Source organism: Dermacentor silvarum, chromosome 8 (assembly GCF_013339745.2).
Source record: "Dermacentor silvarum isolate Dsil-2018 chromosome 8, BIME_Dsil_1.4, whole genome shotgun sequence".
Taxonomy (NCBI): Eukaryota; Metazoa; Arthropoda; class Arachnida; order Ixodida; family Ixodidae; genus Dermacentor; species Dermacentor silvarum.
This window is the reverse complement of record NC_051161.1, coordinates 28,148,321-28,167,578: the sequence shown is the minus strand read 5'-3', so window position 1 is coordinate 28,167,578 and position 19,258 is coordinate 28,148,321. Positions and strand designations below refer to the sequence as shown.

At 43.9% G+C, this 19,258-nt stretch overlaps 1 protein-coding gene across 1 annotated transcript in view; it reads right to left on the bottom strand.

Annotated features, from left to right (window-relative positions):
• LOC119460906 (isoleucine--tRNA ligase, cytoplasmic-like) overlaps positions 1 to 19,258 on the bottom strand; it is a 46,796-nt gene that overhangs the window by 4,564 nt on the left and 22,974 nt on the right. Inside the window, 12 exon segments of the mRNA XM_037722030.2 lie at positions 1,555 to 1,703; positions 3,161 to 3,337; positions 4,503 to 4,598; positions 6,360 to 6,518; positions 7,077 to 7,129; positions 7,132 to 7,210; positions 9,954 to 10,037; positions 11,851 to 11,953; positions 12,099 to 12,217; positions 12,870 to 12,947; positions 14,145 to 14,236; positions 15,778 to 15,895. Of these exon segments, the coding sequence (XP_037577958.1) occupies positions 1,555 to 1,703; positions 3,161 to 3,337; positions 4,503 to 4,598; positions 6,360 to 6,518; positions 7,077 to 7,129; positions 7,132 to 7,210; positions 9,954 to 10,037; positions 11,851 to 11,953; positions 12,099 to 12,217; positions 12,870 to 12,947; positions 14,145 to 14,236; positions 15,778 to 15,895 (1,307 nt within the window).

Sequence of the window (19,258 nt, the reverse complement as noted above, 5' to 3'; positions counted from 1 at the left end):
GGTCATAGTAGTTGTCAGCCAGCCACTCCTGGGTGACGCAGATGGTGTGGGTGGGAGCCAAATCTTGCTGAAAGACATAAGGTCTTCCTTTCGAAACAGTCTCTATCCAGTGCTTTACAACGGTGGCAAGCACCTCCAAGTAAGCAGCTGCATTAATGCGGAGTCCTTCTGCAAAAAAGTGTGGCAGCATGACGTCACCCTCGTTGCTGACGATGGCTAGCACCATCACAGACGAAAATTTTGTGTGCATCACTGTAGGCACCTCCTCAGCGCTTGCGCAAAGCCACCTGTCGTTATGCCGGTGAACTTTTTGGTCTTGGTCAAAGTTCTTTTCATCTGAAAAAAAAAAAAGAAACAGAGCATTCCAGGCTTCTCGGGTCTCTTCAGCTTGCTTAGCAAGCGCTTGGACCGGAGCAGACGATTCTCCCGAGCTTTATCGAACATGGATTGCCCCCTCCTCATGACATAGGAATGTTGACTTCCTTGGGTCGTCACTCACAATGACTTGCAGCCGTCGGAGAAAATCAGGGGTTCTGACTGACGTCTGACCGCTGACTGTGCTTTTGCCTTTTCGCCACAGATGCCACGTCACCGCCAGAACACATCACACCTTGTAAACGAAAGACTTCGCTACATTCAGAAAGGTGGCAATTTCCAAGTCGCTGTGGTGTGCGGCCAGGCGACGAGGGCTGCATGGCGTTTCATTTCCTGCGTCAACCTGTACGCTTCCATCTTTGAACAAACTGCACAGTATGAACGATAAGGGGTCAACCAACAAGAAGCCGCACGCCTTAGATAGATATAATGAGCCTGCTGGTGTCTATGGCGATAAGGAATTGTGTTCTCAAATACCTCGTACACCCGGTAATTGCGATAGCAATGATATGGACACTCCAGGCGCATTTCTGCCATCGTGGTCGCCGCGATGTTCCATATAAAGTCCAAGGACGATAAGATCGTCCCCGCGCGCCTTATGCTGTATGTGCGAGTGAAACCGTGCAACGGTGAGCCGAATCGCGCACAAGGGAGTAAAGCGAGAAGGCAGCGCGGGAGGGAGGGTGGGGGCAAGGGGGGGGGGGGTTGTTTGTACGCAGGTAGCAACTGCGTAGTTTGCACGGCAGTGGCGTAGTATCTTGAAAGCGATCTGCAGATGCGACGATTTTGGGGTCGGTCGACTCGCGGACAGCCTGCAACCGCTTGCGTTGCTGCTCCGTTCTCCTTGCACGGTAACTCGATCATGAGAAGAACTCGGTACCTCCATAGCACACACAGAGGCCGTAGCAACTGCCAGAGGAGGTCAGTCAACCCAGCGCGCTTCGTGTGGCCATAGCATCCAATCCGATTTTGACAGGCCGTTCTTCCGGGAAAAAAAATGTATATAAGTCGCACCGTTCTGTAAGACTGCACCGTCGAAAAATTCCGAAAAAAAAAAAACTCCAACTTATGCACCAGAAAATACGGTAGCTGCAATTAGTTTTCATAAACACTGAATCACTAACGTTTAGCACATGTTGGCTTGATATGGCATAGCAGGAACACTAAAAAAGTGCTTACTTGCAGAAAGGAGTTTCACTCGAACCTGATGCTTTGTGGACATGTGCATCCACTTGCTTGCCTGTGGCTCTAGGCAGGGCATCCTTGCTCGCAGATGATGTGCTGCCACTTGGCTTAGTGATTACTATCTTCATTTGGGAGCCCTTGAGCTAGATGAACAAGACAAGAATAAGGAAGGGGAACAGTGCAATTCCTGCTGCTTTTGCATATTGATTTGCATGACAGCTGAGCACCTACATAGCTCTTAAAAACCTTGTGGTCAAATAAAAATGCCACTGATAACCACATTGTGCATCAAACTTGCAGCAATTGTGCGTCATGATACCTCAATAAAGATGTTGTTCTTAAAAAACAATTCTGTAAGCATTTCTAACAATCACAAGGAATAGAGACACTAGTGGTACTTTTAGCAGAAAGCTTTACTATAAGCATCGTAGCTATCACACCACTGCAATAGACAATTAAAACAGCCATGAACACATCCCCAAAATCTGAATTTTGCATGTTTACCTAAAACAAGCTGAACGTATAATTCATCACTGCCAAAAAGGCTACATTTACAAAACACATTGAGATTTCGATGTAATAGTTCAGCGGAAATCCGCTAGGTGGAGATAAGTAATTAAAGAGAAACTGAGACTTCCACCCAAATGTAGCAATTCGCTACTATGGAAACCCAACCGGGTTCCTCGAAAGAAAACTTCGCAGTTGAAGAAAAATTCGTCCTGGTCCGGGACTCGAACCCGGGACCACCGCCTTTCCGGGGCAGCCGCTCTACCATCTGAGCTAACCAGGCGGCTAGCAGATGGCAGGGCGAAGTCGAATTTGACGACAACTCGAAGCAAAGGCAAGTATATGATGTAATAGTTCAGCGGAAATCCGCTAGGTGGAGATAAGTAATTAAAGAGAAACTGAGACTTCCACCCAAATGTAGCAATTCGCTACTATGGAAACCCAACCGGGTTCCTCGAAAGAAAACTTCGCAGTTGAAGAAAAATTCGTCCTGGTCCGGGACTCGAACCCGGGACCACCGCCTTTCCGGGGCAGCCGCTCTACCATCTGAGCTAACCAGGCGGCTAGCAGATGGCAGGGCGAAGTCGAATTTGTCGACAACTCGAAGCAAAGGCAAGTATATGATGTAATAGTTCAGCGGAAATCCGCTAGGTGGAGATAAGTAATTAAAGAGAAACTGAGACTTCCACCCAAATGTAGCAATTCGCTACTATGGAAAGGCGGTGGTCCCGGGTTCGAGTCCCGGACCAGGACGAATTTTTCTTCAACTGCGAAGTTTTCTTTCGAGGAACCCGGTTGGGTTTCCATAGTAGCGAATTGCTACATTTGGGTGGAAGTCTCAGTTTCTCTTTAATTACTTATCTCCACCTAGCGGATTTCCGCTGAACTATTACATCATATACTTGCCTTTGCTTCGAGTTGTCGACAAATTCGACTTCGCCCTGCCATCTGCTAGCCGCCTGGTTAGCTCAGATGGTAGAGCGGCTGCCCCGGAAAGGCGGTGGTAAAACACATTGAGATTTCAACAAAAGATTTCTCCTTGGCACGGAGAGTCAGATCTGGGCTTCATAACAAGCAGTGAAGTGTCACCAACCTCGTGGTCTTCCTCAATGATGACTTCTGCATCGGCAGATGTGCTGCCCACCTTGAGGGGAACCTTCAGTGTACCCTCTATTAGAGAATGGTGGGAGGTGATCACTGAGGCAATGGGGTGATGCACAGGTGATACTGCCAAGTACACAGCCACTTCATCCGTTGGCACCAGGTGGGCCTGAAAGTCATCACAGCATGCATAGAATGAAAATGGACATCAGCACAAGCTAATGCAACATCGCTGTATTTTAAGTCAAACTAGGTGTAACAGCAGGACTAATTTACTTTTGATATTGAGTGATGATCGACAGTTCACCTCAGTTAACAATTCAGCTTAGTTTAGTGAAACCTGTCCTTCATATTTTTGCTTGGCAATGACAACTGAAGACAGGTAATAATAAATTGAAGAAACTCTTTGTTGGGAAAAGTTGTAACTGCTACAGAGGGACACAACTTGGTGGCAGTGATAGCAAGAGCACTGCGTTATAAAGTAAATTTGCAGATGTGGGCTACAATCAGCCCATTTACACTGCATCAGCAAGCATTCTAGGTCAGTCATGGCAGTTATCATCATGATTCTGGAACTTGCTACTCGCATCGTTTAACAGTCTCATGAGGCAGCCCTGCCTTTCTGGAAGGAACTTGCTACAATATTTGTAACATAAAGAAAAATTGTGAACATATCTTGCACAAGATCAAAAAATATGGTAACACTGGACAACACTTAATAAACAAACGTGCAAAGGAAGGTCACAAGTGGTGGCAATGTTTATGCGCTAAGACCACTGCAATAAGTTTTGAGATAATGAACCCCCCCCAAGCACTTTCAGGACCACATCAAAATATCAGACATTTTCAACCAACTCATTACCACATATAAGATGGATCAAACTCTAGCACCAGTATCCAGACTGTGCGTGACCCATCATAGAAGCAGAGTGATATTTTAACTAGGAAAGCTATACTTCTTGCACATCCATCACACCGTGTTACGATGTCACTCCAAAAAAGTGCTATGTATCCCAAATAAGATGATCTGAAGTGGAGTTTACAATTAATATATCTTTCTTCGCAGTGATTCTTCAGTTACATGCTCATACTAATGCAGCAAACAGGTGGAAAGATGGGCAAGTTGGAATTGATGCATTGCTTGGATGCACCGATTGCAGCAGTAAAAATAATGCAGCAAAAAGTAAAAAAGTGCTTAGTGCCGAATATGTGAAGCATTTACAAGTTCTGGACTTACTCCTGAATTTTACTACAAACATTAGCACATGAGAACCTTTTGTGGCAACATATGAGACATCAAATGCTGTGCTGCACAAAGGCAGGAAGCAGCTGACCTTTTTTCGCAGCTTCTGGACCCGATTTATGACCTCCCTGGCAAAGCCCTCATCCATCATCGACTGGTCTGGTGAGATGTCCAGCAAGATGAGAACCTAGAAAAAACATAGAAACCAAACAGCTTCTTATTTAATATCAAGCTGCTGTAATTGGCTAAGCTATTGGCTTCAAATAACAGTTCCTTACTAGTATTTATGCAATATACAAGGTGTAGCTCGAACAAAAAACTGCCCATGGCAATATTCAGCTTGCACACACTTGGAAAAACCTTTAGCTATCATCCTATGAAGTGTACATGCTTGCTCAACCACAACGTCTTTACTTGCAATGTACAGCTTGTTACATGCTAAACTATGAAACTGTGAGCAGTTAAAATCTGAACAAAACAGATGTATCGCAGGAAGATGAAGACAAACTGACTGGCAGTGGATGAATAAAGTAAGCCTCATCCAATGATGAAACACTGGTTCCCAGCTAATCAATACAGTAAAACCTCGTTAATTTGGATTTCATAACACACACACAAAAAAAAAAAGAAAGAAAGGACGCTGAATGTAGAATTATCGAGGGTATGGAGAACACCATAAAAAAATTAACGCAGGAACTCCTCTGGGAGTTGTCAAAGTATGCGTAAGCATTGTGTCACTTGCTCATCTCCACACAGCCCGGTGTCATTATCAATGTTATGAAACTAGATCCGACTAGTATAAATGACAGCCTTTATTTACTGAATAAGTTGGCAATCCTTGCTTCCATTTCACACAAAATCAGTGCAAAAGCAGCCATTCTCATCATCTCATGACTGATTAGTGCTCGCAGTGGTGAGGGCCTTGCGACTTCCTTTGAAGTGCGGCCCATTTGGCCGTGGCACAAGACCTGTGTCTACACTCGAGTAGACACTGCTTTTCACTACCGCGCACACATCCCGATTATCTCTTCACCGGTAAGCTGGTCGGCAACAAATTGTCTGTCCATCACAATGTAGTCGTGGGCTTCATGCCAGTGTGCGGGCTGCAGTAGAATCGGTCTTCATCAACAACTCCTGTGTTTCCAACATTGTGTGCACATTGCATGGATTCAAAACAGAACAACCGCTCGCCACAATCTTTGCATCGAAACTGCGGTCGTTATCGACATGATCGTGAACGGTGACGTTGCAGTTCTGAAGGTACGCGCACTGAGTCAAAATGGAACTACTGTTTGCCGCAACCGATGCAGACGAAACCGCGATCATTATCGATGCGATCAGGGATGGTGACTATACAGTTTTGAAGGAACACGCGACCACCGCGTTGTCATGTGCGGCGGTAAATGCATAAATGCACAAATAGACACGATGCATTCGGCATTTCTGCCATCCCCATACAGTTTCTGCTGATGACTATGGCAATGCAAACTCCGCTGATTCGTTTCAATTGGCCGCTAGTGCCACAATTGCTCTTTTGCGTCACACATTTCGGTGTTCTGCGCTCGCCATGCTCCAAGGGTTGTCCCAATTAACTGGTGCGCGGCCAAACACGTCCAAATAACAAGAGTTTGATGCCATTAAGTGATACATACAGCTGCCGGGACCAAAGGATGTGTCTGAATTATCCGATTTTCTGGACTGACGAGGGTAAAACTAACGAGGTTTTACTGTATAAGCTGTTCTGAAGCACGCAGCAATGCATTCATTGCTGAACAGACTCCAGCATTTCCAATGTCATTTCTTATTTCTGCACAGGGCCTCAAATGCAGAACAAGAGTGATGACAGAAAATACACAGACTTGACATAACGAAATAGCAATTTAATCAACACGTAAGAATGCACAAGGGAAGAAGGAGAAATAGAAGGGCCGAGACAAGATGCACTCACATCACCCTCAGCATGGGCTTCGTACTGCTTAGACAGCTCCTCAGCGTGAGCCCCAGAGAAGCTGTACTGGACACGGATGTCACCAGCTTCTAGCCGGTGCCCACAGATAGTGGGCATTTCACCCTTGAGATATGCCTGGATGGTAGCATCCTTCAGAGCCTGTCATAAAGAATACAAAGGAAAGTGAGAGTCACTGAAATGCGCCCCATGCCAACAATTTCTTTTTGATGCTTCCATGTCCAATGTATAATACTAAAAACAATACAGAAAAAGTTGCAGGAAAGTTCATGAATGTTTTATAACTGTTGTTTGAGAGAAGCCTCAAGAGATCTCCCCAATCACTACAGTTCACTATATAAAGCTGATGCTGTGTGAAGCACAGTTGAGTAATACAATAATGAAATGTTACATTGCCATGTGCATTCACTCTCTAGGTGTTGTCAAGTTCTTTAACTTGACTTGATCGCAATCTGCCCTTTATATCTGAAGCATGTTTGTTAACTTCTGCCTTTAGAGTGAGTAAAAGTAAATAAAAGAATACTGTAAAAAGTAAGCAAGTCAACAGTAGAAGCACACTTGAAGTTCATAGCGATTTCCAATTAGTGTGCACGCAAGACATCCGCCACAGTAAGAACATTGCGAAACTATACAGAATATAAATGTAATCTTAAATAAATGATGTAATGACGCCATGCAACAGTGCAGCAGGCAGCATACCCGAATCTCTTGAGACACGGCCTTAGACTCGCCCCTGAGACGCAGTCCGAGAGCTTGATGTCTGGCTCTGCTTTCATCAGGACACCATATTTCTCTTTTTCCACTGTTACAGTCAACTTCCTGATGTTCAGCTCCTACGAGACAGCAACAAGAACGTGCAAGAACAAAAATGAGTGGGAATGCTTCTATGCGAAGATACATCGGCAGTTTTCCACTGTAATAAACTTCAATCAACTGCATGAAACTTTGCCTTCCTTCAGTATGCGTAATGCATCATCATCATTATCAGCAGCAGCAGCAGCATATATTTATGTCAAATGCAGGACGAAGGCCTCTCCCTGCGAGCTCCAATTACCCCTGTCTTGCACTAGCTGATTTCAACTTGCCGCGCAAATTTCTCAACTTAATCACCCCACCTAGTTTTCTGCCGTCCTCGACTGCGCTTCCCTTCTCTTGGTATCCATTCTGTAACTCGAATGGTCCACCGGTTATACATCCTACGCATTACATGGCCTACCCAGCTGCATTTTTTTCTCTTAATGTCAATTAGAATATCGGCTATCCCCATTTGCTCTCTAATCCACACTGCTTTCTTCCTGTCTCTTAACATTGGGCCTAACATTTTTCGTTCCATCGCTCTTTGTGCGGTCCTTAAAGGGACACTAAAGGCAAATACTAAATCGACGTGGACTGTTTAAATACCATTCCAGAAATCTCATAACGCTTGTTTCGTGCAAAGAAAAGACTTAGTTTATGAGAAAATTTCATCTGAAGATTCTGAATACCTTTGTGGCAATTCAAATCTCCCGCCATGCTAACCAGAGAGCGGCGACGTTTGCATACGCCATCACCAGCCCTTTGCTGCAGTCGGTGAGTAAAACAGCGCCCAACAGACGGCGATACGATATGCCGCTGCAGCTGCTTTTGGTCAAGCAGCGTGGACCGTTCGGGCATCTCGCAACATCGCCTCTTTATTCTATGATCACATGGAAGTGGAATTCTCTTCTACTTGCAGTTTATGCGAGGTTTAACCAGTGCAGCACTACGCAATAACGGAACTACTGAAACGCGAAAGCACTGGCAGCGCCAAGTCAGCAAAATCAAAACCTTTCCAACCGCCCGCGTCGTTGTCAACAATGTAATGTCAATGAGTTCTTTTTTCTAAACATGAAATAGAACTGGTGAAGTAGCATTTTCTTTCGTCTTATAGTACAATACAATGATGTTTGTATAACGAGTGGTTGAGTATTAGGAGTCTCTAATTGTGCCCTGCATTTACCTCAATTTCTCGATTACTAAGGCTCTGTTCGAGATAATATTGACGCCTTAGAGATACTTGAGCACTAATCTATCACTTTAGCTTGACTTATTATTTGCCTTTAGTGTCCCTCTTGTTCACGAGCTTCTTTGTTAACCTCCAAGTTTCTGTCCCATATGTGAGCACTGGTAGAATGCAATGATTGTACACTTTTCTTATAGCATGTGCATGCTATAAGAGGGCTAAGGAGGGCGACAGGCTTGAGCTTTATTTTCTTGCCAAGTCGGACGCACCTGAAATGTCGCACGTCCTCTGTATTAGAGGGTTTTGATTATGCTCAGAACAGACTCTGGAAAAACAGAGTAAACTACAATTCCTCGAGAAATGACTCTACATTCATGTAGCTGTTGAACATACCATATTTCTCAGCACCAAAAATTCAAAAATTTTTAACAGTAAAGTCGGGGTATGGATTACGTGAATTTCGCCTTGAGGCGAGGCTTCACGCAATGCGATACATGCTTCCGTGAAGCCACACCTCAAGGCAAGGTTTTCCACTATTCAAAGTTTCCTTATCTCCTAGGAAACACCACCCTCTCCCCACCCCTGTCTGTTGAAGCTCCCTTCTCCCCTCTTTCATGGTTGCGCATTCACCTCCTGTTTACATTGCGCCACTTTGCATTTAGTAAATAGTGAACAGTGCACACAGTGCCCCAAACTAGAACTCGGATCACAACAGGCTGCACTCAACGGCTATCCTTAGCAGCGGAAACTGAAGCTTAAGCTGCATTACGCGATGGCGCAAATTACAATTTGAGCTTGCGGATTACATATCCTGTGATCACACATCACCTGTTCCCGCGGCGGTCGCTCTGCGATACGGTGGAAAGAGATATCAATGTCGGGATTTTGGACTCAGTCGCGTTTGCTTTGTCACCATTAACCATGCAAGGGCTGCTCCGTCCATGCTGTCATCCTCTGTGTGAATGCTAGCAGCGAAGTGGTCCGATTCATGTTACATGGCACGTCACCAACTTGTCTGTGATCACATCCGTCGTGTGAATACAGCTATCGGTAAAGCCGAAGAGGAGGGGAGCAGAGCTGTTACCTGAAGATACGACATGGATGAGTCGTGCATCCGCAAATAGAGACTGTTTTGCAAATAACTGAGCATTAGTTGTAAGCAGTTATTTCTGCAGGTTATACACACCGAATGTTTTTTTTCTTTCTGGGATGTTGTAATTGGGTGTGCAGGTTATGCATGCAAAGATACGCCAGTGTACTTTAAGGCCACATTATCTGACTGACCACTTTCAGGAGTATAGGCTGCTTTCGGCAGGCCACTTTCAATGATACCAGCTTGCACTGGTTCAACCACTTGGCACACAAGTCCCTTCATAATTACCCGAGCCAGCAGGATCAGACGTGTAGAAAATTGTGAACAGGTATGCTTGTTAACATTACATTTAACGGTACCTTTACTGAGTGCTTTTATAGCGAAGGACAAAGAAACCATAACGCTAACAACTGTTTATCATACTGGATGATTACTGCTAAACTTTTCTTCAATCTTGTCAACACTGCAGCAAGCTGGCACATGCCAACTGAAACCAGCATACCTCAAGAATATACTGCTTCAGCGATGCCACATCATCCAGATACTGTTGGTCTTTGTGGATGACCACCACCTCTCGCAGTGGGTACTGAAAAGTAAAAAGACAAAAGGAATTGTGAGAACAGTTTGCGTTATGACCCCCTACTACAGTAAAATCTTGTTACTACGAACACCACATCAACGAACTTTTCAGAAATCCCCTGCTGACTTCTTATAGTTGCGATGTAAACATATTTCAGAACTACGAACTTCAGAATACCGAACTTTTCAGAATAACGATCGTTATTCAGTTTCCTTGTTATGTTAACGCCTCAGTACTACGAACTAATATTCTGAAATCCGGGAATTCTTAGATTTCTGTATCCTTCACGACAGCCGGAACAGTAGGCTAGCAGATGACAAGACGCAGGAAGCGGACACCATGGCGCATCGGTTCAGAAAACCCGAGACGGCGCCCCGGGAGAAATGCGGGCGAGAACTTTTTTTGAAATCTCTTGCAGAGGAGATGACGCATCAGGTTTTACGAGCACATGCCCCGCCCAGAAAAGTGTCACCTAGCATCGAAGGCACGTCTCTTCCTTCTTTCACCTTTCTTTCTGTGGACGCCTCTTTTTTTTGTGCTTCTTCCTGCGGACGCCTCTTTCTTTCACGCTTTTTTCTGCGGCCGTACTAGCCCTGCGCGCGGAGAAATGTAACCCGACGTAACCTCCATACTGGCAGGGATATGCCGCGGGAGTGCCACACGGTTGCACTTTGCACCTTAGGAAGGAGCCATTTACGCGCGCTTGCGCTTTGGGATAGTTCGTGTGTGCCTCGAGCGAGACAGTTGCGGTGTTGACGGCAAGGAATGTGAAAAGCAAACAGCAAGAAACATTGCACATTGAAGGCGACATGGAGCTACCTTTTGTCGATAGTTTTCTCGGCGTCAGCATCTGTTTTTCGCGCGTCACAATTAAATACGGTGCTTCGGTGGTGTGTGGCTGTGTAATCTATGGAAAACAGCAACAGCACTTTCCGAAAGCCAACAGCAATGTTTTCTTGGATAGATCATATGGTGACAACTTATAAACTGATGGGTTGATGGGCAGAATGGTTAATTTTGGGGCTTTCACCATAACGACCTTTCAGAATAATGTGCAATTTACCACAGTCCCCTGAAGTTCGTTGTATCGAGATTTCACTGTACCTTGAGCTTACAATAAAAAAAATTTGACAAATATTTCCATCTGGAAAATTTTACATTAATCTTTGGAAATGTTGAGCGCTTCTAGAAATACAAGAACCCTGCCGGATTAGAGTCACATGGGTGATAAATTAAATTTACCTGCCTTACAGGGAGCTCTGTACATCAGAATAATATGCAACTGTTCTGCTAACGTGCTACAGTGGCTATGGTCCCTTGCTGCTGAACAAGAGGCCACAGGTCTGATTCTTGACAGCCGTGGCTGCATTCTGACAATGGCGAAATATGAAAACGTCCAAGCACTGTGCTTTCGGTGCCTTGTTTGTTGTTATATTGGTGCCTTGTTACTGCTCTTGCCATCTTACTGCTACATGTTTTATTATTTCCAGAAACATGCCAGCTGTTAGCGAGTGCCTGTGTTGTTCTCTTTCTTGTCTGTGTCCTCCTTGGCGCACTTTCAATTCACCAAGAACCACAAGTGAGCATAATTATTCTGGAGCCCCTCACTACAATGCCTCTTATAGCCTGCGTGTCGCTTTGAAGCAATAAGTTCAATCATTCAATCAATCAATCAACTAAGTAACTAACGATTGTATGCTGAAAGATCTGTAACAGAGCGGAGCTTTGTATTAAGATGTCATCAAAATAGCGCTGCTAAGACTGCGACTAAAGAACATAAACCTTGAGAAAGAAAAGAAAGAATGGAAGAGTCAGTCACCTTAAGAGGAAGTGTCTTGCGATCCCGGACAATTCGCCCTAGGTCAATCACAGTCTGCATCCGGCTGACACTTCGCTCCACCACCTCTTCAATGAGCTCATTCCTGCAGGCGCAAAAGCATTAACTAAACTGCGAATGATGCCAGCAAGTTGGTCCAGAATTGCGAAACACACAGACCAAATGTAAAAGAACAATTTGAATGAAGGAGAAAGAAAAGAAAAAAGGTATCAGAAACACCAAATACTTGCCTTGGCTCCGGCAACATGAGATAGTGTATGCTACGTGCATCTTCCTTGCATGAGAGTTCAGAGAAAAGGTGCCGCAAGTTCTGGTACATGAGCTCCGTCAGGAAAGGCGTGAAAGGGGCCTGCCAAGCAGAGAGGGAACAATGCACAAACAGCATGTAGTGATCACATGACACACACCATGAAAATGAAAGGAATGCGTAAGAGAAACACTAAGTGGTTTTAGGATGTTAGATTATTTTTTCCAAACAGTCTACATATTTTACGTAACAGAACAAAACAAGATGTTCTTTTTGTCAAACATAACAAGTAAAACAGCACAAGTAATAGCTTTAGCTGACTGTCCATGCATGCCTATTTTCACGAAGCCCATTCGCATTTGGAACCGAGCTTCCTGGTTTAACTGCCTTTGCTGACACCTTATGTGAACTTACACAAGCTGTCCTACAAATACATGCCAGGTGATTCAGTAATGTGAGTGCCCGTCAGGTTCTGTATGCCAACAACCTACCAGTGAATTAGCACTTGGATCTCACAATCTATCAAGACGCAAGTTTAAGATAGCAAGACACAAGGCTGACATACGTTTTGAAGGGATTCTCTAAATCCTGGGTGTGAAAGTGGCTACAATGGCGCTGACTAAAGTATGAGAGACTTACAGAGGCACAAGAGCATGGCTTTCTCCAATGCTCTCTCGCTAGCCTCTCGCTACCATCCTTTGTTATAACACTGCCAGCAGTTGATATGAGCACATTTGCTTAACATGGCGATTACCATTAGTCGGATCATGGTGTAGAGGACACTGCACAGAGTGTCGAGTGAATGCTTGCAGTCCTCCTTTCCACCTTCACCCTGCAAAGATGGAGACAGGTCAGGCACGCCTCACAGAAAACAGTATGATGAAGTTTTATATAACTTTTATGTTTGGATGCAAGCAATTCCTGTTAATAAATAACCAAACAAGAAATAAAACAACATTTTACTAGTAGTATCTTTTTAATTACTCTTTTGCACCTATTTTGGCAGAAACAAATTAGGCAAAGCCTTTAGAAATTGGGGCAATCAGTAGTACACATAGCTAACTCTTACCTTTGACAACTATTGCAGTGGTGAGTTTTGCAATGCTTCCACCTGACAAGGTAGTATGCTGTCCTACTACTGACTGTATTAGCAAGGTTAGCATTAACTTCTAGTTGGTTGTTGCAATTTCTCGACATTGACTTCAAGCTCTCAAATTGAAACGGGATATTTAATGGGGCACACAGAGGTCGGATCACAAAAATCGCTAAAAGAATTTATTTTGGGAGAACCACTCGTTTCACCATCTGCAATGCCTAATCTAAGCTGTATCAAAACTATTTAGCTGAAAACGCACCATAGGTGGCCGGAAAAAAAAGTTTTGTCAGCATGGACGGCGAGAAATTAGTACTTCTCATTTTATAAACGAACCTCTATGCACAAGTATTCCAATGGGACTGAATATAAAAAAAAAATTCTAGGTAACTGCATCCATTTTGCATAAGGCTTAAGGTGTAAGGTGGTTCGACTTCTAAATGAAGACATAAGATATAAAGCCACTGTTAAGAACTGGACAGTTGCTTTGCTTTTTTCCAACTAAATTCACCTTAGAGTACCACAAGTGGCATGGAATAATGAAATTCAATATTTGAGGGGGGGGGGGGGGTCTAAAGTTTACATATTGAGAAACAGCAAGAGAGAAAAATGACATTAACTTTACAAACAAGGCACTTACTTTCAAAGTGTTAAAAAAAGAATCTTGCACTTTTACAGCACAAGAAAGCTTTACAATTTAAGCAACATATTTTAAAGCAAGACACTGAGATACTTCAAGAAGTTCCGATTTGAGTTTCTACAATGAAGCAGGTGAAGAGGTGGTCTGACAAACATAAAATCGAAAATGAGCATAACTTTAAAAAATATGTGAAGTAACCACAGCAAATAAAAACACAAGACAGTTTAGAATATATATAGGCAAAATAGCAGCCAGAACATCCAATGTTGATTAAAAAAGAAGAGCTGGAGACATACCTTGAGTCGTTTGCGATTCATCCGGACGTACCAGTTGGTCAAGTGGTCGACAAACTTGACCAGGCGTGGCACAACAGTGTAGAGGCGATACTCTAAAAAAAGATAGGCAAAAAAAAAGTGTGTTTACTTGCAGAAGTACAGGCAGTCACAGTATAAATTAGATTGAGCATATACAGAAGTACCTAGCGTCGAACATAACTTTTTTATCGAGTAAATTTAAAAAGAATAAAGAGAGAAAATAGACCAGTTTGGGAAGACAATTCACTTGCCAAAGTATAGATTCCAGCTATCAAAGCAAAGGTTTTATTCACTACCTTGCAGCACAAAAATTGCACTTAATGTGTTCAACGTTCAACAATGTTAGAATTCTGCTGAAAAAAATTTAGGGTTAATAGATTCTCATTATCATCAAAAGCAAGAAAGAATCCAATATCCCAAATACATACAAAAGCTTTTCTTAATTATCACTGCAGAACTCGTACATATGGTTAAATGTTTGTATGTCTGCACGCCTAAGTTATTGGGATATGAAACATATATGCAAAAATATATATATAAATGCCTGGGCCTTCTATGTCTAGACCTAGGACATAGAAGCATAGAAGCTCTCTCAACTCTAGCTAGGAGTTGAGAGAGAGGTAGTGCAAATTCAAAACGATAGACCCTTTTCCTAATATGCTAGTGTGCATCTCTGCACTGCATGTTTGCCCAGCTACTGCCTCACAGGAAAGATAGCTTTTATGAAAAAGGGCTACTGCCCCCTGCACATAATTTTTTGTTGCATGTTCATGCACCACGGAAGTTAAGCCTTTTGATAGCTTTTGTGCTACAAAAACATTTGTCATGACCTACAAGGTCCAAGTGACAACCTCAGACATTAACGCACTTACCGGGTGTTTTTCTTTTTTAAATCATACAGAATGTTTAAAAATCATCTAATGCAGATAGCACAATTCTAGCCATTGAGCTAGATTACTCAAAGATGCACAATAAAAAAATTAACAAAAAATCTCTAATTAATGTTTTAGTTCATAACTTCATGGCACATATTGCAATTTACAAATTGCAGCTGGTGAGTACGCAAGGCAATCTACTTGAAACGAATTTTCAAGATGAGACCAGTTTTTAGATATTCATTCCCAAAGTGTGCGACGAAAAATACATGAGTGTTCCAGCTACTCATGTGCTTCTATGATTAAAAGGGTAGTTTGTTAAAAAAGTAAAGTGGAAGAATAGTGCATTTTTATTGTAAGTTTGATGACGCATGTCTGGAAACCCGTGCAATCCTCTGAATTTGTTCCAAGTGGATACGCCTTGCAAGCTCACCAGCTAAAATTCATAAATTGCAATACGGGCCTTAATGTAATTCATGAAAAAGTTAATCAGTGAATTATTGTTCATTAGTCTATTATGCATTTCGATTTATCATGCGAGTAATGTCCGACACTTGGGAGTAATCCAGCTCAAGGACTACTATGTATTATGCGAACTGCCACAGGTGATTTTCTTAAGTTCAGCATGACCTTACAAAAAAAAAAAAAAAAAAAATTATAACAGTCCCTGAGCTAGCCATGTGGTGAAAAGAATTCAGTGAGATTTAGGAGGAACACAACTGATTTCAATCAGCACCAACCTTTCATTTCTGCCTTCACAAAGAGCACCAAACTCTGGGTGTACGAGAGAATCCAGCGGTCCATGTAGTTTTCAGAACCTGCCTTCGATTCGCTGTACACATACTTCTCTTCATGTGCCTGCAAACAATGCCACAGTCAGATGATAGCTATCTTGGCATGCACTACAGTGACACAAAAAAGAAAGCACATCAATAGCACCATTTACAAACTACAGTAAACCCTCGTTATAACGAAGTGAATGGGACAGCGAAAAAAATTTGATATAAGCGGTAATTCGATATACTCGACTGCTTCATAATAGTTCTGAAGTACAGCCGAATCAGCCATGACAACTCTGCAGAAGTGGTAAGTGCAAGATATTCAATGAAACAAACCTTCATCGAGGTACAAGAACATCAGTAAGCTGGGTCTGTCAGGTGTTTCTGCTTGGCGCTGAGGAGCGCCTGCTCCTCAGGCACAGCATGAGGTCGTAGTCGCCGCCCGCGCACTCAACTTTGTTTCACAACACACGGAGGCTCTCCTGCGTCTGCACCACTGTTGCTATTCCGCGAGGCTGTTCCTTTATCGGCACTTCTTTCTCGTCAGGGCCACCAAGAACCAAGTCTACTATTTCAGCATCCATAGCTGGGGCGACGACGGGGGCATCTGCGTCAGCCGTTGCGAATTATTCGAAGTTGCCTTCCACCTCTTCGCCAACGATTCTGTGCACAGCTTCATAGAGATCATAGCAGACCTCGTAATCATCATCTCCCGTATGCGACCCCGGCATGTGCAAAGCAGTTTGCAATCTTTGTAGGTGCCAGCTCTTTTCATGAATGGCTTAATAAATGTATTACACCAAGCAAGCCGATGTTGTATCCCTTGTTGGCATCATATGCAATGAGCACACATTGCAAAAGACTTTTGCGTATAAGTTCCGCATTGTCTCAATAATGCCTTGGTCCATGGGCTGCAATATCACTGTCGTGTTCGCTGGTAGAAATTCCAAAGTGATCGCTTGGAGATTTTTGATCTTGCCATGGCTGAGGCAGTTGTCGATAACAAAAAGCACATGCCTTTGCTTTGCCCTAAACTTTTGATCGAGCAGGCACACATACTCTTCGAAAATGGCTGCAGTCATCCAAGCTAGTTTCTTGCTCTTGTCTTTGGGCATTGTTGTTGTTGTTTGGGCTCGTTTGTTGCCCTTGTCTTTGTCTTTGAGCATTGTTGCGATGCAGAAACACCGTGGCTTTGCTGCCTTTCCCAGTATCACAAAGGAAGCTTGTCCTCCCCTGTCACATCAGCACCGAGCAGCATGGTAACGCGCTTTTCAGCTTTGTTTACCTCCTGATAAGAATCCGCCCAGTGCAGCACACATGCGTTTCGGCAACATTTGTGAAAGAATGCTGCCTCGTCTAAGTTGTAGATGTCCTTATCTTCATACTGCTGATGTAGGAAGCTCAGCCGACGCTTAAGCCATCCGTCCATGGTGTCGTGGTCCATGGCTGCACTTCGCCAACAATTGATTTTTAAAGACACTGCCGTGCCGCCTCTTGAAGCGTTCAATGCAAGCCGTTGCTGCACTTGAAATCTTGCTTGCCCATTTGGAGGGCTAGGGATTCGGCTTTCGCTGTCAGAGCCAGTCCTATTTACGGGGAGGTTTGCACTTCTAGCATTCTTAAGCCATTCGAGAAGCGCACCTTCCACTTCAGGATACATAGAATCACGGTTGTGCTTTTGTTTGGCTGAGAAGCTCTTCTCAAAGCCGTCCAGTACGGCTTCCTTGTTCTTCAGAACAGTTGATAATGTTGACGGTGGTATTCCGAATTGCCTTGCGATTTCGGACTTCTGCCAGTCGCCTTTTTCCCCACCTCACGTACCAATTGAACTTTCGCTCTAATGTCAGATACTTTTGTGCGGGCACTGGCGGTGCCATTTTCACTTGTCAGCCACAAAAAGCACATGCGATACGCATACAGAAAGTCACGCGTTCACACGAACTTCAGCAGACGACACACGTGCACAACAAGGAGTGCCACAGAAAAAAAAAAAAAAAAAGTAGTGCATTTTGGTTCTGGCATTGAACAAGGTGCATGCCGAGCGCACGGAAGCATAGCAGAAGGCTGCACGGATTAACATGTGTCTGTTGCACACTATTCCAAAGCGCCGCTCGTCTCTGATAATGCGTGAGGCGGTCACCAAGGAAAAGGGGGATCACACGCATCAAGCATGCGACGGAGAGAGGCTTTTTTTTTCTTCTCCTTTGCGGAGCAAAGGAGAAAAAGGCGCTTTGCTGGCGTGCCCGCGTGCTGCGCACCCCGTTCCGGGCCATGAAGACACCCATGCTGTCTGCGCTGCTGCGAACGTCGCTCGCTCAGCGCGGAGAGGGTCGCTTGGAGCGAAAGGCACGGTGCACGGAGGAAGAAAGTGCGCAGGCACTTCACTGGCGACTGGGAAAGTCACTTGGCCGCTCTGAGCGCCGCTGTGAGTACGCATCCACAAATTGCCAGTTCGCTCTAAGCGGAGCAAGCTTAGAGCGAACTGGCAATTGATAATTGAATTGAAGAGATAATTCGAATAAAGCGGCTTCGTTGTAACGAGGGTTCACTGTATTGTCATGTGCAAATGCATCAAGCACGTGAATGGCTATCCCGGCATAAAATACAGCAACTGAAAGAAAGCATGCCGATAAAGTCTAGACGAACTTGCACTGCCATGTGAAACTGGATCAAGCACACATATACAGCATTTTTTTTTCTTTTCTCTTTCTTTCATGCAGCAATTATTAACTTGAGAAAGCACCTAGACCAATATTCAGAACCATAGTCTGATTATGAAGGGAGATCTTTACTTATATTTTTAATATCAATTTTGCAACATCAAAATGCAATGAGCTCAACTACAAGGTGATCAGAAAAACTAAAATTAGATATAAATTACAGGGTTTATTGCGCAGCCATCGAATGGTACACGAGTGACCTTGCATTAGGCCCCCACTGAAATGCAACCAGCGCGGTCAGAAATGAAACTCTCGTTATCATGCTCAGCAGCAGTACGTCATAGTCAGTGAGCCACTGTGGTAGCTAAACTTCACAAAAGCTCAAGCACTCAATGTCCTGAGGAGAATGCAAATTTGCAAACCGGGTCAAATGGTTCAATGCTACTGCGATGCTTGGCTGTGAAGCCCTGTCTGCCCAAGGGCATCTGTGCTAGCACACACTCATTTCCATCACGTTGGTACAGCACACTGTAGTCTCATTTGAACGTAATGCACCTGCTGTGGTCACTCAGTGGCTACATTGTTCTATGGTTGTTGTCTTTGGCGAAGAGCAGAATGCAAGAACGCTGGTGTATTGAGCATTGGGTGTAGGTTTAAGAAAACCAGGAGATCAAAATTATCTCGAAGCAATCATCTGCAGAATCTCTCATAGCCCCTATGTTGCTTTGAGAAGTTAGACCCCAACTATCAATCAGTCAATAAATTAATCAATCAATCATTTT